Genomic DNA, 22730 nt, shown 5'->3' on the forward strand with positions numbered 1-22730 from the left:
CTCAACATGAGGAAGAACTTTTTTACATTGAGGGAAGCAGAGTACTGGATCAGGCTACCCAGGGAGTTCATGGAGTCTCCCTCTCTGGAGACATTCCAACCCCACCTGCATGTGTTCCTGAGTAACCTGCTCCAGGTGACCCTGCCTTGGCAGGTTGGACCAGATGATCTTCAGAAATCCCTTCCAACCCTAAAAATTCTGTGATTCTATGATCACCCCTGGTGAGACAAAGTATCTCCTGTCCTTTTAGACAGCATTTCCTCACTGCTGTGAAAATAGTTCTTTGTGGAAGAATAGTTAGTCTTTCAGCACCTCTCTGTTTCCAAATTCTATTACACAGTAGGCTTCTATGGATTAAGTTTGTCCTCAGGACAGTACTGAAATACTGTTGCTTTGCCACCCTGGTTTTCGGACCTGATCTGACTGATGACCTGAATTTTTTTTTTTTTTACACAGTTTAGCTTTGTTGATTCATGAGAACAAGGTTTTTACCCACTTGATTCTTATTAAGATACTTATTAAGAGGATCCTTATTGGTCAATGTAGATGTATCACATCAGTAAATACAGTAGTAAAGAACATGTCTGTGACTAAAGTTTATTCTAGCTTTGGAAGTTAAATCCTGCCAGTAGAAACTTCAGTTTACATGGAGATACTCAGATATTAATATTTCCTCAAGATCAATATTTTACTACTCAGCAGTAGTACGTGAGATAATACAATAAAGTATCAAAAATTATTGAATTTGGGACTTGTTCTGAAAAAGATACCAGAGCCATTGTTGAGGATGTGAAACCAATAGTTCTGGAAGCTGGTTTGCTCATATGTTTTGAAAGCAAAGTGTTTACACTAGTGTTCTATGAGTGTAGTTATCCAATATCTATTGACTATTTTCCCTCATGTATTAGTGGGAAAAGATCCAGTGAAATGAGAACAATAAAATACCCCACAGAGATTGATATCATGAACTAAACTATAGCACTTCTCAGCATCCACTTCCTGTCTTCTTGACTAAAGATACTTAAAGGAACCAAATGCTAATTTAAAAAAAACAAAAAACAAGTTACTTCAGATGTACAGGATGACATCATAAATTTTTAAAGATCCCATGAAACAGCTCTATTAATTGACTTCTGCATTGGAGTGCTAAATTGTAGTCAAACCAAACTGATTGGAGAGTGGTGTTTTTCCAGTATAGTGATGCTTGGGCTTTTAGAAAAAGTAGTCCATTTGAGGAAATTGCCATGAAATGAACAAAACCAGGAATTTAAAAAATGGGGAATAAGAAAAAAAAGGTAATTATAATCACATCTTCAGTGTGTAATAGTTCCTCGGGGCTAGTTTCCTGTGCTTAATGTACCTTTAAGTGGATTTAGTCATACTGCATAGTAAGAGTATCTACACTTGGATTTATTCAAGAATATTTACAGTTATGTTTAAAATTCACACCTTGTTTTTCTTCAGTAAAAATTAATTTTCAAATTTTAATAGTGAAACCCTGATACTATGGTTACAAAGCTCTTTCTTGTTCTTGGAATGCAAGGAATTTGAAATCCCTTGCATTCCAAGAACAAGGGTTCTATGGGTTTAATTCCCATTAAAAGGCTGACCCCTTTTAATGATGCAGTGAAACTGCACCACAAAGAAATATTTCAGTAGTGCTTAGCCAGCACAATGAAAAAGAAAAAAATCTGTGTAGATTGCTGTGTAGCAGTTAAGTGCATTTTCTGTAATCATCTAGAAAAATAGGGGCAGCTACTACACAGATTGTTCCATCATTTTCATCTGTACTAAGTACCAAGTAGGTGTGATTTGCTCCTGCTTTGATTTGACAGTGGCTTAGTTTTACCCTTGGAAAGGTTGCTTGAAGAAACAGGGCAGTGTAGAAGCAGTGAAGAGGAGCCATAGCAATATAAAGTTCACACTGTGCTGGCAAAGCATCCTGCTACATCATCAGTCTTCATTTTAGATTTAGATTCTGGCCCCCATGGCTTTTCCAGAGCTCTTGTCTTGTGATGATTAGATATATTCTGTTCCCCTGTTTAAATTTATTCATGGCCATTTATCCTTGACAGCTCCAATTTAAAAAACTGTTCTTACTCTTTGATGTTGACCTCAGTGATGTCAGGCCTTTCAGCTGCCCAGTATTAGGCTGTGAGCCCAGATAAGGGACTTAGTTAACCACTCCTGCATGTAGTAGTAGCCTGCTACTCTCCTGTTACCTCCTGCCCAATTAAATTGTTTCTTTGCTGCTTTCCCTTGCAAAATTAGAGCTCAGCTTGGGTTCTATTTCGCCCATGAAAGTAGTTTGTGTAAAGGTGCACATTCTTTGGCTTCTAGTCCCAGTGGGCTGGTGGCTGTACACTGGTTGCAAGACAAGCAACAATTAATTTCCAGATTCCACTACACAAAGGTATTTTTCATGTAAAATATGAGACACTCCATCTAGCTTGGTAAAAGCTTGTATTCCTTTGTTTGTTACCTGATGACAGTTGAGCCTGACTAATTATCTTGATTTACATAATCATTTGGGCAGGCAAGTATTTTTTCTCTCATAACAGTGATAAAATGTTCATTTTGTTATGTGTTTGAAACATGGATTGAGATTTTTTTAAATTTCTTTTTTAAAAACATCTAGGGGATTTGGGTTCTAAACTGTCATTAATTTGTTTTGAAAGGTAATCCAAGTTGCTCTAGGCATCTTTCAAAACAAGCACACAGGATAAAAAGATGGTTTAGCCTGTAGAAATGATACTAGGAAGGAATGTGAGAGACGGGTGTGGTAATCAGGGTCACAGGCACATTCCTATCATTTTTATTTTCAGGAAAGAAAAACTAGTATCAAAATGTGTGGAATGGTTTGGGTTTGGTTTTTTTCCTTCACAGTTTCCTAAGGTAAGAATACAGAGAATTCTTAGGAATTTAAATTAACATGTTTGACCTGGTATTTCTCTAAAGCCTAGAGATGTAGAAAGCGGCTGTTGCCTTAATCTTCAGGCAGGTTTGTTGAGGACCCACAGGCTGTATTAGAGCATGGCCATTCACTGGAATGGTCATGCTGGGACAGCTGATGGCATTGCAAACCTCAGCTTTCTGCTGCCTAACAGGCTTTTGCCAGGACCTGCTGTGGGAGAGGAGATGCTTCATGTCCAGCTCTCACAATGGGGGTTAGAAGAGGAGTGTTAGCAAAGAATAGTGAAATTTCATCAGTTGTCCCAATGTAAGGCATCCAAGAGCCAGAGCCAGAGCAGCATTCAGGAGAGCTTGTAGAAGTAGCTTGCCTGAGAGCAAAAGTTATTAAGATGTCAATGTTAATGAGATATGAAATTGCAATTACACAGTGCATCTTTCTGATCATTTTTCCCCTCTTGCTGCATTAAAAAGTACCTTCATTAGGAATTATCCTCAATCTTTTAAGTAATTTAGCCAGAGCAGCAAGAGTTTGATAGTTACAGAACTGTTGTGCCTTGTGCTATGGATTATTCTAAAAAGATTTTATGGAGAAAAAGGCCCCATTATTTTTTGGACTTCTTGTATGATCAAAACCCTTACAGAGGCCTTGATTTGAACAGCTCCTACCATTTTTTAAGAGATTGCTAATTTTATAAACCAGCTTTGATGACTTTGAAATTTCTAGCCTCTGTCTGCCACTCTTAATAGTGAGTGTGTCTGTGTGTGTGTGTTTTGAAACGAATTACTTAAAAGTCTATTTCTAGCTATCCGCTTGTGTTTAAGCACTTAACAATGAATCAACACCCTTCCCCTCCCCCATGCAGATGCTTTAATCCTTATCTTGCCCTAGTTACCCTGCAGATTGCTTTCATCTTTAGCTGTGCTACTCCTAATGCTTATCCCTTAAGTCTGGTTTTTGACTTTTGCAATGGCACTTGGTGTTTACATGCGTGGGCAGGTGCATGTGTATAGGCATATATTTTAGAAGCACATAGTGTGTATGCGTAGTGCTGATAGAGCTGAAGTATTTCTTGCTGCTTGATTAGTTCCAGTGCTGCACTTCTTCAGTTATTAATTATTTGAAGCAGAGACGCTGGAGTGACATCTGATGAGATGTCTGAACATTTTAAGTTGAAAAGTGCTTTCACCTTCTGGATCCCAAATGGTTTTACCACTGTCAGATCTACTAAAACTGGGTTTATACATTCAAACCAGAATTGTCAGCCCCATTAGCCCAGTTTGTTCCCCAGAGCTGTGGAGGAGTATGGATTAATCAGTATTAATCTGGTAGGATTGATCAATAGTTTTGATGAGAAGACTTAATGAGACTGGTGAATCCAGGTTAGTTTGATCCCCTTACATTCCAGCCACTGCTGTTCTGAAGATGAATATCCATGCACAAGTTTAATGCAGTTTAAGTAAGCCTTCTAAACCTTACCTTTTGTTGATGGGGATTAGTTTTCATGTACAATTTGTTTATTGAAGAGCATTCATATACTAAATACAGGTTAACTGACTAAATTTTAAAACAATAAATGAGAAAATTTATCTCTGCCACATTATGTGCTTAGTCTAATGGTGGGAGAGATTTTTATCTACTTTTCAACCTATATGGCCTACCTTTTAAATTAAAAAAATTGAAATTTATTTCATTTAATTAATAATAATATTATTAATATTCCTTTTATTTGTAGAAGTATTCTGTCATGAAGATGCATTAGGATTTGGTGCAAGCTTTTAGAAGAAAGCCTTTCCTAGGGTTGCTGTTTTATTTGTGGGTTCATAAATAACTATATTATACAAAATGAATTAATTGGGGAATGTGACGGGACCAGAGCTGATTAAATTTCCTTCAGAGTCTTATTATCACCTTAGTATGAAATTCTTGGTTATTTGGGATGCTAATGATGACATTTTAAATCTAATGTAGTTCTTAAATTATTTGCTATATTAAACAAAGCCAAACAAACAAACCAATTACAACAAGACAAAAAAAGGCAAAAGAGCATCCTCTGCCCCCCAAAAACAACCCAGAACTTCTAGACTGTTTCTCTGCTGAAGAAAGTATTCCCTGTGAAATTACAGTGGATTTTTAGAGACGTTATTTTTCTTGTTTGCTCTTTGGTGTAGGTTTTTCATTTTGTCATAATTAATCAGAGCTACTGTGCATACCTGTATTTACTGAAGGGAAAGGTGTTTTGGTGTTTTTTGGGTTTTACTCACAAGATGTCAGGAATGGCAAGGGTATTTTTGGTGTAGGGAATCTCGGGAGTTCTGGCAAACTGTCCTTTCTTAAATGAAGCAGCCATTAAAGGCTGCATCTTGCCATTAGATATCCCTAAATGGCAGATTAAACCAAATCCAGCTAGTGTTGCTGCATTGAAGCTGGTTTGTCTGCCTTATTCCTCTGTACTGCTGTAAATGTCTTCCATTGACTGGATGTTCACTTTTTTTTTTTGTGTTGGGTTCATGCAGGACAGTAGGATAAACCACAAATCAGGGAACACCAATTAATTAAATTGATTAACTATGGCTGTATTATTGGACTCATGTTTTTAACATCCTAGGTTTTGCAGTTCCAATCTGACAGAGGATTTTTTTTTATTCTATCTTTTTATTAGGTGTAAGCTGCTGTATTAAAATTACTGGGACTATTCATGCTGTTTGATTGTATAATTTTGCTTTTTAATGGCTTATTGGCAGAGTACCTTTCAGGCAGTTTGACATGCTCTGAAAGGTAATACCTTTTCAGGATCTCTATACTGCTGTTTGTACTGAGTAGTTGCTTCATGGAAGGGTTTCACTGAAATCCTTGTGGCTGATGATTGTTTGATGCCCTGACTATGTATAGAAATTAAGCTAATCTTTAAAAGTTGTGCTTTAACATGAAGAATTCCTGTGCATCTAGTCATATTATCCCTGATGAGTTTAAACTCGTTTTGAATTTACTTGAGTTCATACAAAGATGTGTTGAATTTCAAATTTGCAGGTGTAAAATGCAGGGTAGTGGCCTGCAAAACCTAAATAATTTGAACTGCGCGCTTTGCAATTTGGTTGTTCATAGATAAAGTAAAAGAGATTCATCTCCTGGTTTAAAGAAAGAAATCAAGGCATTAACTGTTAGAAAGGTGCTGCTCAAGATATATAGTCTCTTCTGAAGCATTTTAAAAACATATTTATTTCATTATAAGAGAAGGAATAAACAGTGCTCTAACTTCCAACCAATTTGCTTGATGCAGAGGTACCAAAACATGACACCTGTACACCTCTTCAATTAGGAGACACCTCTTCAATTAGGAGCATTTCATAAATGCTAAGGAAAAAGTTCACTTCTTTCCTCTGTTAGATCTAAATCTCTAAATTTATGAGAGAAGTTTAATGTGGACTGATTTTTTTTTCTTTTTTGAGCATTGCATGCAGTGTTCTCCTGGGGATTACTTCTCTTACAACTGCTTTCCTCCAGTAGACTATCCTTGTTATCCATGCTAAATTGTTTTGGAGACTACCTATAGCACAGCCTTTTTTGCTCTTCTGCTGCCTCTTAGTCCATAATTGGCTTCATTTTCCTGCCTTTCTGAAAGCTTCCTGCTGCTTTATTCCCTCGGTCGTTGCCCTGCTGCATTACTGGTAAATGTTGTCATGACTCCTGTCTCTTGCAGCTTTGGAGATATGTTGTCCTTTACACTGACTGCATTTGTTGAGCTGATGGATCATGGGATTGTATCGTGGGATACATTCTCTGTGGCATTCATTAAAAAGGTAAATTTGTAACCAATGCTATCTGTTCTATACCAGTTTAAGTATTTGAGGTGAGTTGTGATTTGGGTTTGTTTCTTTTTTTGCCTTCTTTGATTTTTCCCCAGGTACATTATTTAGTACATTACTGCTCAAAAAAGGTACATGAAAATGTGATTAAAGTGCTGTCTCAAACTATAAATATTTGTACTGCAGGATCTGGTTCAACTTCTGTGGAAATTAGTTGGAGTGAATTGGGATCAACACTGTATTAGGCTTGTTACATGAGAAATTGCTCATTCAATTACATTGTGACCTCCCTGTGCAGATAAAATACAGTTAAAGCAAAAAATTAGTATTTTAATGTAATGTAAACTAAAATGAGTAATGCCATGTTTCTAGGAAAAAAAAACCAGCACTGAAATGTTTCCTCTGGGGTATTGGAATAAGAGAAATTAGTTCGTTTACAGTTTGAAATGAGGATGATATCTGAGTTAATCAAACTGAACTTTGCCCCTCTGAATCTTGCAGTTGAGGTATGTGGTTTTGAAACAGATCTGTTCACAATTTGCAACATATCCTTCTTTACTTACATGTCAGAGATGCACAAAAGCAGCAGAAACATGGTAGTACTCTTTAGGTACAGAGATCTACAAGACTTCAGAAAAAAATTTTGTTACTGATTCAACATTTTTCATTTACTGGAGAAGAAAACCCCCAAAACCACATAATTCTTCTTTACAAAGAATGTTCAAACCTGATTGAATGTATCATAATTTAAAGTATATTTGTACAGGTTCAAAATATATCAGTTACTTCAGTCAAATAATATCAGAAGCAGTAGCTAAATGACTATAATCTGTGGCAGAGAAACCTTCATTTTAGCAGAGTGTCAGAGCAAGGACTTCAAATTTCATTAGACAATTGCTACCATCAATGTAAAGCAGAAATTTACTTTTGTTGCCAAAAGTGAACGAAGGATCAACTCTGAAAAAAAGCATTAGATACTTTAGATACTAAACCTCAATTTTGGTCATAATAGTAATTAAAAAAATAGTGTAGCTGATTTCAGTTTTGGTCTGCTTTTTAATTTTTTTTTCCAATCTCACAGTCCAGGTAGGTTGTGATGACAATTGTTGTTACCTTTTCATGGCAAAGGAAATTCTACAACTGATTTCAACTGACTGCCGGAGACACAAAGTCCAGAATGCCTTAGTTTCTAGGGGAACCTACTGTGGAGCATGTGAAGAAACTTGCTAAAGTTAGTTTAGAGCATTTACTTTGTTATTGGCTCAAAACAAATGTCTTTTTCCAACTTTTGTCCTGTGAATTTTATTGTAACAATAGAAGAAATTGTTGTGGTCCCCTTGTTAACGGCTCATCTTTTCTGTCAGGCCCTTCTATAGGTTTCCCTGGATAATGACCCAATTTAAAAAAAAAAAAAAAAAAAAAAAAAAAAAAAACGAACCAAAACCAAACAACCAAAAGACACAAACAAAAGCATTTTCACAAAGTACCTATATAAACCAAAACTGGCAGGTAAAACTGGAAGTGAAATTGTTGAGCAAGAAAGGGACCAAGGAGAATGATAGGAGAGAGCAGTGGGTCTAATGCTGGCCAAATGCCAGTGCACCTACTAGAATTATTTACTCATTTTCTTCTGTGTGATAAGAATTAGGAGGAGAGCAAAGCAGGATCAAAACTTTAAAGAGTATAAAGAAAACTTTATTAACATTACTAAAAGAGAGAATAATATGAATCAGAATAAAACCTTCAGAATATTTCTCCCCTCACACCCTCTATTCTTTCCCACTGACAACGTAAAGAGACAAAATCTGGCACTTTCAGTCAGTTTACCCCCTCTAGAATAGTCTTTCTTCAGTTCTCTTAGGGAGGGGAGTCTCTCTTGCTATGCTATGGAGACTTCTCCACAAGAAACAGTTCTCTTGTGGCTTCAATGTCACAGCGAATCAGCCACCCGGGAAAGGGAAATCTGTTCACAGTGTGAAAGTCCCTCCCATGCTTTGCAGCTTTCCCACAGCTGCTTTCATGGGCCATGTCAACTTATGGGGTCCTATTTTAAGGATGAACTGTTCTAGCATGAAAGCGAAAGTTCTCTTCATCCATCTCTGGGAACAGAGGTTTTCTTCTTCTCTTCCTGGGGCAAGGTCTCTCATTTCTCTCTGTTCAAACTTCTCATTAGATCACAGAGAGTTAGAAGAGAAACAGAGGACAGAGAATGACAGAGGTTGGGGAAAGAGGCTTAGGAGTGTTCTGACCTGCATGTGTTTGGAAGCCAGAAAGGCAGAGCCCTCAGTGGTGCAGTGTGGGCATGGGACAAACCTAGCAGAGCACCTTTGGACCATGTGTCATCTCTGTGGCAGCAATCTACAACATCATCCTCACTTGCTTCTCTGATGTTGGCTTTTGACAGGCAATTTGAGGTCCTTGATGGGCCTGCTCAAGTGACTGACAGGATGGATAAGGGAGCTGATAAGTTTCTGCTGAGGGGAATCTTGCAATCAAGTGCTTCTGCCTTTTGAAGCTGTCTTTCATGTTTAATGAAAGCTAACTTGAATGGGGCTGAATTAGTCCGATTTTTTTCTGAAGTTGTTTTTTAACTTAAAAATGTAGAAGTTGAAGGAGACCTCAAGGGGAGCCCCTGACTCCTTTTAATGAATAAGTTCTTGGTGTTGGATGCAGGTGCTCTCTTATCCTTTGTGTACCAAAAGACTGCTATTCCAAATGCAGGAAGTGAGATCGATGCTTTCGAGGAGAACTTTGTCCATTATTTTAAAGGAAAAATAGCATAATTGGAAAAACTTCCTAATGATATGCAAAGTTCTCTCAAGACCTTTTTCTTGCTTATGATGATATATAGTTCATTTCCAGATTTCATAGTTTCCTAAAGGATTTGGATTCCAAGTTCTTAGAAAAAGTCACGATGATTGGTTATCAAAATTGTCCTGGTCTGGCCAGGACAGAGTTAATTTTTGCAGTATAAAGGAGTGGGCACAGCTAGGGCTCAGAGGTTGTTCTATACCACCTCACATCATTTTCTGGGGACAAGGTAAGGGGTTCCTTCTGAGTGGGGGTAACATGGCAGTGGTTCAGATATTCCTGGTTTCCACGTTTTAAGCAATTGTGTGTGAATCGTTCGTCTCTCTCGTGCCCTCTGTTATTGATAGCATTGCTATTACTGTTCTTTTTCTTGCTTCATTGCTGTTTCCAGTAAATTGCTCTTATCTCAACCCATGATGTTTACCTTTAGTGCCTCCAATTCTCCTCAGGCCTGCCACAGGAAGTACAGGGGAGTGAGCAAATGGCGCATTGTTTGGGGTGTTCAGTGGGAGCACTAAACTGGGAAATACCATTCCTAAACCATGAAAAAAATGCACTACACAAATTTAGTACTTCCATCTTTAGTTCCTACAAGAGGATTAAGAAAGTTTGTAGTATTGTTTGAGATATTTTTACAAAATCTTTAAAAATTACTTACAAAATTGCTGTTTCATAAGTGTATGATGCAGAGCCTTAATGTTGATAAATTGTTTACTCTACCTTCTAAAATATATTGTGCAGAAAACAGGGTGGCAGCCAGAGAAGTATTTTCTGTGTGCTACAATTGTCAGTTGTTTTTCTGTAGTCAAGTGCAGCTCTAGTTCCTTACTTTAAAATTATATGCACCCTTTAAAATTTTACTATGCATTAAATTTTAACAGAGACCACAACTTGGACAGATTTTTCTGTACATTTCTGACAACAGGATACTGCAGGCAAATAACTAATGAACGTGCATAATGAAAATCAGATCTGTTTCTTTCACTGTTTTTTCCCTTTGTGGTTTTTTTTCTGGTGCAGCTTTTAAATGGTAATAATAATAAATAGTAATAGTATATAACAACTTTTTGTTTAAATTTTGAATTCTCTCTTGTGCCTTAAGTGATGCTGAACCAGGAGGAGAACTCAGATGATGTAGTTTAGTTTGCTATAGTTTTTTCATCTACTCTCAATTTACATATTTATCTCCTATTTCAAAAGATCATGAATATGTAAATTTGTGGTCTGATTCCTAATTTCCCTTGAAATTGATAGGAAGTTAAGCACCCAGACTCTTCTTTTGTATGTCCCAAGAGGACTATGCAGATTTTAAGGTTACAGGTATTTTACTGAAGAAATAATTTTATTCTTAATGAGAAACACCCATGTGACAGGTTTTCACGTGGAAGTGCAAAGTGATCAAGTTCCTTCTTTCTGGAAAAGATGTAGTATTTTGCTGAGCTTGCACTATTTAATCATCAGAAATTTTGATAAATGAATGCAGGATTATTTTAAAAAGCCCTCTCTGTGTATGGTGCTTAATAAACAGAAAACAGCAAATAAAACAAACTTGTCTCCTCTAAAGAAGGACCTCTTTTTTCCCCACCAGAACTTCAGGTGTGGGAATAGAAATTTTTTTTTTTAACGCAGTTTCATTCTCCCTGGAACTTGCATGACTTATTTTTCAAGGTAGACAAGCCTATTATTTCTGGACAGACTCCAAGCTTCAGCAAGGTGGTTATGAATACACACAGCTTGACATGCAAGTTACCCAGCATGTGTTTTGCATCTATGTTCAGTGTGATATGTCTTTTTAAACACACAAGACAGCTTTATACCTTGTGTTTGTGTTTATGATTAAAAGATATTATGGTCCAACGTCAGGAGAATAAATGAGGCTGAGGCAGCCTTTCCTAGATGGAGGTTCCAGTTGTCTATAGTGCTACATTTCTGCAGGTTCCTGATATGAAAATATTATATTGCAGTGAAGCATTAGCTGCCACCTGAAGGAGCTGCTGCACCAAGAATAATTCATAAATGTCAGGGCTCCTAAAGAGGTGACAGAAATCTGGCAATTTGGGACACAGTCTGGACACATGTTTTTCCTGCTGCACAAGCAATCCATGGATGCCTGAAAACTGAGGCATCCAGGGGGCACTTGGTTTAATATGTGAGCAGTGCAGAGTTGCTGTGTGCATACACTGCCCCTGTCGTGGGCCCTGTGGAGATCTGGCAGCTCTGGCTGCAGTGCATCAAAACACATCTGGATTACCATTAACAGAGGTGGTGTAGCACAGTGCTTCTGACATGCAGATTGTTGCTCTAAAAAGCACGTTGTGCTTTGTATACTATTGTAAAAATTATTTGGCTCAGGACTTGCTGGGAGACGATACTGAGAGTCCAAAACAGAAAAAGGCTAATTGAGTTGGCTCTCTCCTCCTGTTTTCTATGTATTCATGGCTTGGTTAGTTACAGAAAGTAAAGTAAATGTATATTCTCTGAATTTAATTTTGTTTGGTGTAGGATGTTCCTGCTGTGGTAATGCAAACCAAGTAGCACAGCAAACAGCAAAAAGAAAAGTGCTGTAATAGATTAGAAAAAGAAAAATCTGTCCCCCTTTCTTTCTTGTCTCCAGCCAAAGTTGGGTGTTTTGCTCCTTCAGTACTATTTATGATGTCACAAGTACAAAACAATGCTGTTGTCCATGTGTCAACATATTTAATGTGACTTTTACAGGCAGCTGGACAGCTTTTTCAAGCATAGGACTGGCCTTTCTTCCTCCTAAAGGGAAACAATTCTTAGGTCTCAGCAAGCATCCAGCACTGGAAACAGTAGTTATGACTACAGCAGTGGCTTGTAGCAAGAATACTGAAGAGATGTGTGAAATTTTCTGGAAGGAACATATCAGACTAGAGACAGGGCCACTGTAGTCTGTTACTTGGCTGTAGAGAGCACGTAACTGTGATCACACTACATTTCTGTCTGTGCTTTCTTGGTGCCTTTCATTTTGTCTGTGCTGGTGTTGGTGTATTTGAAGAAAACCCCTGCAGTTCTCGCTCTCTGCATCAGCAGAAGGCAGGTTTCTTCCTGGGGAGCTGGGTACATGGGCTGGGCAGCATGCTGGAGAGCACATGTTGCCACATCTTACTGCACAGCTGTGTTGACTCTGCAGATGAGCGTGCAGCTTGTCATTGCCACACTGCAAAATAGCAGAGGTCAAACTTGGTTTTAATTAATGTGACATTTGCTTGTGGCAGCTTGCAGTAAAAGGGAAGGTTATTAACAAAAAGCTCAACTTTAGACAGAGTTATGGAACCAGTTGTCCTGATCATCAACAGAGTTTTAATTGGTAACTTGGAAAGAGCTTTCAGCATTATTGGCAACAGCAAGCAGAAGAAAAAGGCATGTTTTTCTAGACTGTATTTTGCCAGAAAGCTAGATTATAAGTTTCTCTTTTGAAACATTTCCCTTAAGCCTAGATATTTTTAGCTGGTACCAGTTTTTTCTGGAGAAAATGAGAACTAGTTTCCTTGTTTTTTCCAATGTTTTCTACACAAAAATTAGAATTGTTTAATTTTTTAATGCTAATCTATCATGTTTATAATGTAATGATGAAACATACATTTCAGTCATGTGAATATTGACTATAACCTTTGGTGACTTGAGCCAGCTGTAGAACCTGTGCCACTGTGTTCTTTGATGGTATATACTGTGCCTGGTTGATCTTTTTCAGGTATTCACTTATAACTGGAATGTGGACAAGATGACCTTTTATCCTAATGCCTTTCTGAATCACACTGACAGTTTTCTTTCTTACCTTTCCCTGTTTTCATGACAAGATGCAAATTCTCTGAACGATTGTATTTGTAGATAGCAAGCTATGTGAACAAATTTGCCTCGGACATCTCTATCTTGCAACGGTCGCTGGCAATCCTGGAATCGATGGTGCTCAATAGCCATGACCTGTACCAGAAGGTAGCACAGGAGATTACAATTGGGCAGCTAATCCCACATCTGCAGGGGTGAGTGTCTTTGACTACTGCTTGATATGGTGCATATTTTTTCCCCCGAAAATTTGGAGAAAAAACACTAGCATAAAGACCAGAAACCTCCTTTATGATTCCTGCCTCCACTATAAGTGACTGCATAACAGGTAACAATCTTTCTGGAGTTGCCTGGTCATTAGGTTTTAGGGTTTTTTTAAATTTTGTTTTGTTTGTTTTTCTGTAAGCTACCTATGTAGTTAGAAGTGGGGAATGAAAAGAAAAGCACCCTGTGGTAATGAAATGCTTAATTAGCATACAGATGGGGTTGTTTTGCTTGCCAGACTCTGGGAAGTGTGGAAGACAAAAGTTGCTCAACTTTTGCTGAATGTATATTTGAAAAGGGAAGGGCTTTTTCTTAAATAGCAATGTGAAGTACTTAAATGGATGGAAGCTGACTCTTGTAGCATAGAGTAATGTACTGTGCATAGTTATGCTTGTCTCCCTCCTGGGACATTTTCAATGCACCTGAAAACTTTAATACCAGCAGGTTCATTTCCAGAAGCCTTTAGGGAAGATTCCTCTTCCTATCTCCAGCTGTTGTGCACCTGACGGAAACCGGTTATCAAACTCTCGCTATGATCAGTGGAGGGTCAATGGCAGTTCAAGGAGTAGTTCATTCCACCTTTTTTGAATTCTGAGTCTCCCTTCAGGACATCATCTCTCTCTCAATAATGAAGAAAGCCTGGTCACGACCAACCTTGGTTACTTAATGTACATGGTTAACATGAAGCTCAAACAGGTCCTTCACTTCTACCTGGAGAAATTCAGCTGGAAGATCAGTTTCTACAGCTCATGTGCATTTGTGTTCTTCTCTCACGTTTACAACATTGTTCCAAACAGGACAGACCAAGAAATCCAGACGTACACCATTGCGGTGATAAATGCACTTTTCCTTAAAGCACCAGATGACAAGAGGCAGGTATGTTGAGGGGGCTTGTATACCTGTGCATCTGTGGGAGAAAAAGTGTTTCATATTCATACCTGCAGTTGTCCCATCACACTCTTCCTGCAGTTAATTCAAAATGAAACTAGTTCTGTTTTTTCATGCTGGGATATAATTCATTTTAATGGAACTACCTCCATCTTGCACCAGTATTAGGAGGGACTAAGCATTCTTCCATGCTTTTGTAGTTCCCTGTGACCTCATATGAACCATATTGACTGTGGCTGACTGTAGTATTTATTGTACTGAACTCTTTGCCAGCACAGCTTGTAAACTCAGGCTATTTTTTGGTACCATGTTTTTCCCCCAGATTTTTTATTAAAAAGTTTGTTTCTTTTGAAAACAAAAATATCTTGCTGTGTAAGCATTTCATGACTTTTACAGTGTGCTATTTTTGTGCCAGATATCAGGAAATATTTCAAGATTGCTACTTGATGTTAAGTGGGCATGGAATGTGAAGTGTTATGAAATAGTGAAGTTTTATCCATGTTAATGAAGTTACTAGCCTGTGTCAAAACAGATTTAGGCATTTATTTATTTAACATTTCTGTCACCAGGAACAGTGATGATAATTCTTGTAGTGACATACTGTTACTGTCCAGAACAAGTTCACTGAGATTTGCTGATCAGTTCTGACAAGGACTTTCCTTAGATTTATTTACATTTTTAAATGCTGGTGACTGTTTAAACTAACATCAAAGCCCTAATGAGGGTTTTCCAGGGGAGTTTGGTTGGTATTGGGTTTTGTTTCTTGTTCTTAAAAATATTTTTAACATTGGAAACAGGGAAAAGTGTAACCATGGTTTAATTAGGAAAAAAAAGGCTCTTCTACCCCTCACCCTCTCTTTTTTCCTTCTTCCTCCAATACAGTCTTCTATAACTAAGACAAGAAGGCATATAATAACCAAAAATTAGATTAAAATATTTTATTTCAATTTTGGCATAAATTTGTAATAGATTCTTGTAAGAAACCCAAATATTTTGGGTTTTGCATTTGTGAATAGTTGCCGCTGTGTTTCTGTGCAAAGTATGCCTTGTCATATTTGAAGTGGTGGAACAGTGTCACATGTAGATAAGACTTTAGTATTAATCAGTGGGCTTGTGTTCTTGAATGACAGACAGTAACACAGTGTATTGCCAGCAAGCAAAACTGTATCTTGCCAACAGTGTAACCACCTAGTGAGGCTGGCAGTGAGCCAGACAGACTTCACCTGTAGTACCTGGTGCTGCGACACAAAACTGTTAGTCACTGAGTTTAGATCATCAGGAGATAATGATCTGCTTTGGCTTTGACGGGTAATAGCTCTGACACTTGCAGAAATTTTTCCTCAGCCTTTAGTAACCCAGAACATGCAATCAGAATGTGTTAGGTTTCTCTTTATGTCTGTCTTGTGGTTAATTAGTAAACTATACAATAGAGAAGGTAGGTGTCCATTGCCTTCCAAATAGCATTAACAGATGGCACTTACTGAACTCTGTCTTTCTAAGACAATGAACTGAGGTGATCTAGTCTCATGCAATTATCTGGTGATGGGCACTCAAAAGTTAATGTTCAGCACTCACCTCTTAATATGGTTAGAAATGAGAAGCTGCACCAAAACTCATATGACTCTGGGAACTTTGGCACTCTCTCTGCTGCCGACTTACAGGCATGATGTGGACGGCTGCTCTGTAATTAAGGAAGGGATTTAAATTGGCACTGCTGTCTGAATTCTTTCCCCTCACTTTTTTTTTTCTGTCTCTCTATTTCTGTAATGCAAAACCCAAGAAGTCCAAGATTTTTCTTTTTAATGAGGACTCCCTGGTTGCTTTGCTTGCTCTGCTTCTTCTGCCCCTGTCAAGGACCAAATCATCTAGAGAAACCTAGGTTATTAATAAAAAAAAATAAAAAAAAAAAATAAAAAAGTCTATTGGGAAAGAGCTGCGAGTTTGAGCATTGAAATGATACTGTGAATGTTTGAAACACTTCTTTCTCATTTGTCTGCATTTTTTGCAGAGATGTTGCTATGGGAAATGAGATGGCAAATTTTCTCAGAAAATTCTTGTTCTCATCTGCTAGGACAGTACTTATATTAGAAGAGGCAGCTTATTAGCTGCTAATATAGCCTTTTTGGAGACAAAGTTAATTTTGATGCAATAATTGGTTTTTTGAATGCTTGTTGCTTAAATCAATTTTAGTCCAGTGACAAAAAACCCAGTATCTCGATAACAGCTTTTTAAATGATGGCTATAAGAAAGAAGTAACAATTTGATAATCTTCTAAAATGTAATTAGAAGAGTTTCCTTTTTATCATTTTCTTTGCATTGAATGCAGAAATGCCATCTTATATTCTGTACCTGCTAATCTTTTGGCAGTGGATACATAGTTTGACAAAAATCCAGTCAGTGTGTTCCAAGCAACATTGAAGTATATCATGTGCCTGGCACTCCCCCTAGAGCTGAGTTGCACATTTTTGGAAGAGATGAAACCATCTATATCATGCATTCCTTTGCTGTTATGTGCAATTAAAAACTGCACAACCAGAAAAGGCTTAAAACCTGAAGCTGAGTTTCTTGTCTTTGGTCCCTTGTTCCTTTTTTTATCACTGCCATGTTCTGTTGCAGCACCCTTTACCTGGTACAAAGAAAGGAGTTCAATACCTCTGATGCCTCCCATCTCACAATTTTCGAGAATAAATATACAAAGAATTATTTTCGTTTTCTGAGCAAGTTCTCACCAATCACTTGGTTTATTTACACTGTTTCTGCAGATGTTTTTTAGTCATCCATCCTTTGTATGTTTAATGTTATAGTTTCAGTTTTTCTGTCTTCTACGGGATATTTTATATATAAAAGTTACTAGTATTTATTCTACATTAGTCTTCAGCTCTCACAAAGTTCAGCAGGAATGCACTGCATGTGCAAGCATATCTCTCATACACACAGACACATACAGATATTTCTATACCTATGGAAAAGCTCATGGAACATAAAAATAGGGCATGCTCTTGTAGGTATGGTTAAGATTAGACTCTTATGCTTGGTAAGTGTAAAATATTCCCTCCTATGCACCGTAGGACAGTTTGCAGCATGGACAGTTGGGATAAGCTGCTTAAGCATTAAAGGAAAAGCATATTTGCTTTGATAGTGATTTCAGACAAGTCTAGAAAGACAAGTTAATTTAAAACAAAAGACCAATGGCAACATTGCTACTAAAATACAAGGGAGAATTATCATTTGTTATAATGAAACAGTATTGAATTGTAGACTGATTTATTGAATGGAAGTTAGAGCACTTGATTTTCAAACAGCTGAAATATAAAGTAAATAAGCATTTTATTTGACATCTTGTTTTAAAGTCCTGGCTGGCTTCCAGTCCATGCTTCTTTCTGTATTGCTTATGGGGGAAGGTTGTGCTTAAATAAGTGTGTAAATACTCTCTTGAACCCACAGAGGTCTCTTTGAAGTCTTTCACCATGGGTTATGGATCACTGAAGCCCTCAGCTTGTGATATACTATCTTGGTCTCTCTTACGGTATTCTGACTTTGTGATCCCCCAAATAATGCATACAGTCATAATGCTGATATGCTGCTTCCTTGCATCCTTGCATTTATAAGTAACAGTGCAGAAATGTAAGACCTTTTAAGCCAGTGTGTTTTTCTAGCTATGACATTAAAATACCTGCTTCTGGCTATTTTTAAAATTTTTCTTTTTTTTTTTACTAAATCAGGAAATGGCAAACATTTTGGCACAAAAGCAGCTTCGTTCCATCATCTTAACTGTAAGTATATGGTTGTCAAAGTTACTCTTGATTAGGAGAGAGAAAAGGTGACTCCATTTTTGGTTTTTATAGGTCTTATCTTAATATATTTTAATTGCCTCTGTATTTTGATATGTTTTGAAGCCTTGTAATTTAGAATATAAGTTTTGAATGGTAGTTGAATGGGTTCAAAACTGTTTTTTGGAAAGGTTATTTTCCAAGTCAGAAATTGTCGTTTCTTCATGAAAACACAGGATTAAACACCCCTGTGTTTTTTGGTTCTTTTGATTATTCTGTCTTGATTGACACAATTCATCATGATTTGCACACAAGAAGAATGTGCGCATCAACCTAATGAAATAGTTAATTAATATAATATTGAAGACCTGTATCTGCTATCACAGAAAATCAGGGATTTTGCCTTTGATGTTTGATTAGATTACTTCTTCAATGGAATGAGGGAAAATCTTTCTCCCTAGTGAGTGTAAAACAAACCAAACAACAAACAACCCCTCACACTTTCTCATTTGCCATCAGAATTTCACTGATGCATATAAAACCCCCAGATTTTATTTCAGAAGGCATGTTTTTACACTGGGTGAGTTCTAAAGAAGTTTGGAACAATCATAAGGATAATATTCTTAGGTGTTTATTTATTTTCATAAAATGCTCCAGTGCCTTTTGGCAGACAGATTCTTTTATTCTCTGGAATTGTACAACATTTGTTGACTTATCCAGCTCCCTCTTGATGACTCTTTCCTTATGTCCTTTGCTGTGTTTAGAGGCCTGGGTCTGTTTCTATAAAAAACTACTTGGTGTTTTTTGGCACACTGGGGATTTTTTAAATTGTCCATCAGTTTTGTGTTTGCTTTCTGAATAGGATAATTCTGCACATATAGGGCATCATATACTAGTGTATTTCTAAGCAGTATTCCTCATACAGATTGGAGTTGTCTAGTAGAGGCAGGATTGTGTTGTGATTCTGACTCTCTGTTGAGCCCTGCTATTCTATTCTGTGTATTCTCTGGCTGTGTTTCTGCTCAGACAGCTACTCTCTTAAATATTTTTTTAATAGAATCTCTTAGAAAAAAAAATACAGAGTTCTAAAGCTCTTGGGAGGAATTATTTCTTCTTTGAAGTGACTTCTCAGCACTGTTTTTTGTAATGCTACTTTTCAGTATATGCACAGACCCTATGTAGTGTAAAGTCCTGTCTCCTTAAGTTATTTAAACAGTGGTGCTAGTCCTGGTTTGATTTTCAGGGGTGGGGATGGGTTTGTGTTTGAGGTACTTTTGGCTGTTTGGGTTTGTTTTTTTTTTTCATTTCTGAAGTTAGCAGCAAACACTACTGCATAGCAAGCACATACATAGGAATGAAAACACCTGACTGCATGCACTGCAATTTTCTGATTCACCAAAGTCTGTCTCTTTGTCTTTGCAGCATGTTATCAGGGCACAGAGGGCCATCAATAATGAAATGGCACACCAGCTATATGTTCTGCAAGTACTTACCTTTAATCTTCTGGAAGACAGAATGATGACAAAAATGGATCCACAAGATCAAGTAAGCATCTGGCATGATCTGGTCTTAGCAGGAAGACAACAACTCCTCATTGATGTACCTACAGCTCTTCATGGAGGAAAAAAACCACTTGCTAGCAACATTTACCTAAGTCATTAATTTTCTTTGTCTGTGAAGTTAGGTTATGTTTTTTCGGTTCTAAGAAGAAGCACAGGCTATTTCATTCCTTAGGAAAAAGTATAACAAAATGGCCAGGCAATTCTCCTTAGCATGTAGTTCCATGAACTGAATTTTCTGTCTTCCTAACCAGAAACTCTGAGCAGCTGTCCAGCATTTGTTTCCTTTGTGCCCCTGTCAGAAGCACTAGAGATGTATGGTCCTTCCTAGAAGTACTTCTGTAGAGCTAAATTAAATGTTTGCATTAAAACTATCTGGCACGCTAGAGTTGACATTAAATTGTGTAACAATAAACCCTGGTTTTGTTACTGGGAACCTATAAAATACTTCATTTTTTTATTGCTCACTGTGTGCAGACATTGACTTTGATATTGTTCATTGTGCAAAAAGTGACACTCCCCTAAGATATTCAAGAGATTTAAATATAGGGTTGATGAGTCATAGGGATAATATGTTTTGTTTCTTTAATTTTTTGTGGCTTTCATTTAGGCCCTGTACAAGGTGGAACCTGGTTTTAAGCTGAAGTTATCTTAAGACTTGCTAATAATTTGGAGAAGAGAAGGTGGGAGAGTGAGATAGTTGTAAACATAAGTAACATCATGCTGTAGGATTTTATGCTTCCTAAGTTTGAGATGGAAGAGTTTGACTCTTGGGAATGTACATGCAGTCATTTAGTGCATATCTCCATAGAAAGTGACTAGCACAGTGTTGTTAATATTGCTGGTAGTGTGGTTATCACTGTCTTGAGACATTTCCAGCTGCAGTAATTCCTCTCTTGCCTATTTCTGCAGTAGCAAAAATAGATAGTTACCAAAATGAATGCAAAGTGCCAAGTCATTTTGTGTTCATCCAGCAAGGTGCTTAAGTACCAGCTTAATCATCAGCTTAATTTGAAATGTGTGTGATCTCTTGGCTTCTGTGGTTAAAATTGTGTAGTCAGAGGCCTTGCTAACATAGGTCCTGCTTCTGGAAGTCAACACTTAAGTACCCACATGTGAATCTCATAAATGTGAGGACTTTTGAAAGTGGGAACCATGAGGTCATTCTTGCTGACTGTCTCTAAGTATAAAGTAGGGAATTTAGACAAAAAAACTTTGGGCAGTGGGCAGGAATACTGTGTTTTGAAACACTTTTTGTGGTAGTGTTTAATTAAGTGAGAGATCAGTTATTTTAACCATTTTTTTTAACCTTGTTTTAACATAGGCTCAGCGGGATATTATATTTGAACTCAGAAGAATTGCATTTGATGCTGAATCTGAACCTAACAACAGCAGTGGCAGTATGGAGAAACGGAAATCTATGTACACTCGAGACTATAAAAAACTTGGATTTATTGTGAGTATTTTTGTGTGATAGTCCACTGAAAGTGAGTGCATGCATCCATTATAGTACATCTTTTCGTTAGTCTCTTCTCTTACTTGGTCTTCTGTGTATTTCCTAAAAGGGAATAACTTTCCTGCCCTTCCCCAGAAACCCTACTAACTCCAAGTGGCAGCTTTAGCAGAAGCCAGGGTGCTGGAATGGAGGCTATAAATTCTTTACATGGGATAGGCAAGGAAGTAGAGGTAGTGGTGTAGCCCTGTATGTTAGGTAGTGTTTTGACTGCCCTGAGCTTGGTAATGGTGACAATAGGATTGGGTATTTATGGGTAAGGACCAGGAAGAAGGTCAGTGAGGTAGATTTCATGGTGGGAGTCTGTTATAGGCCACCCAACCAGGATAAAGAAGCAGGCAAAATATTCCACGAGCATCTAGGAGAAGTCTTAAGATCTCTAACCCTTGTTCTCACAGGGTACTTTGACCTTACCAGCTGTCAGCTGGAAATATGACACAGCAGAGAGGAAACATTCTAGGAGATACTTGGAGTGTGTGGAGGATAATTGAGGCCATATGTATGAGGTTAAGTAAGGCAAAGTGCTGGGTCCTTGCAATGATCCATACCTGGGGAAGTGTATCTGGAAAGCTGCTCAGAGGGAAAGATCCTGGGGTTGTTGGTCAACAGCTAGCTGAACATGAGCCAGCAGTGCCCAGATGGCCAAGAAGGCCAACGGCATCCTGACCTGTATCAGCAGTAGTGTGGCCAGCAGGACCAGGGCAGTGATTGTGCCCCTGTACTCAACATTGGTGAGGCCACACCTCGAGTACTGTTCTCAGTAAGAAAGATATACTGAGGTGCTGGAATTTGTCCAGAGAAGGGTAACAAAACAGGTGAAGGGTCTGGAGCACAACGCTGATGAGGAGCAGCTGAGGTAGCTGGGGGTGTTTAGCCTGGAGAAAAGCAGGCTCAAGGAAGACCTCATTGCTCCCTACAACTCCATGGAAGGAGTGCAGTAGCCTTGTGGGGGCCAGTCTCTTCTCCCAAGCAACAAGTTACAGGACAAGATAGTTTTAGATTGGATATTCCATAAAATTTCTTAATGGAAAGAATTGTCAAGCATTGGAGCAGGCTGCCCAAGGAAGTGGTTGAGTCATGGACCCTGGAGGAGTTTAAATGATGTGTGGATGTGGCTCTTAGGGACATAGATTAGTGGTGATCATAGCACAGATGGAATCAATTATCTCAGAGGTCTTTTCCAACCAAAACAATTCCATGATTCTAGCTGGTAGAAATAACTACCTGAAGTTTAAGCATGTAGTTTTTCATGACATGCCACCATTAGAATCTAACTTTTAATGATCTCTTGGATGAACAGGCATTGTCTAATGGATCTGTGACAGCCCTGTAAAGTCCCTGTAGTTTGTTAGCAATAATATGGACTTACGAACACAATAAATCTGAGGTATGACTCTATGGACT

General features: G+C 37.9%; 1 protein-coding gene across 4 annotated transcripts in view; it reads left to right on the forward strand.

Annotated features, from left to right (window-relative positions):
- The window catches only part of ELMO1 (engulfment and cell motility 1), a 300684-nt gene that overhangs the window by 98690 nt on the left and 179264 nt on the right, over positions 1-22730 (forward strand). For all 4 annotated transcript variants that reach the window (XM_068203774.1, XM_068203793.1, XM_068203781.1 and 1 more), the window contains 6 exons: positions 6612-6711; positions 13378-13529; positions 14394-14472; positions 18207-18257; positions 19677-19799; positions 21138-21269. In XM_068203774.1, coding sequence (XP_068059875.1) covers positions 6612-6711; positions 13378-13529; positions 14394-14472; positions 18207-18257; positions 19677-19799; positions 21138-21269 — 637 coding nt within the window. The remainder of the gene's footprint in view (positions 1-6611; positions 6712-13377; positions 13530-14393; positions 14473-18206; positions 18258-19676; positions 19800-21137; positions 21270-22730) is intronic.

This window comes from Anomalospiza imberbis, chromosome 1 (genome assembly GCF_031753505.1).
Source record: "Anomalospiza imberbis isolate Cuckoo-Finch-1a 21T00152 chromosome 1, ASM3175350v1, whole genome shotgun sequence".
In the NCBI taxonomy this organism is placed as follows: Eukaryota; Metazoa; Chordata; class Aves; order Passeriformes; family Viduidae; genus Anomalospiza; species Anomalospiza imberbis.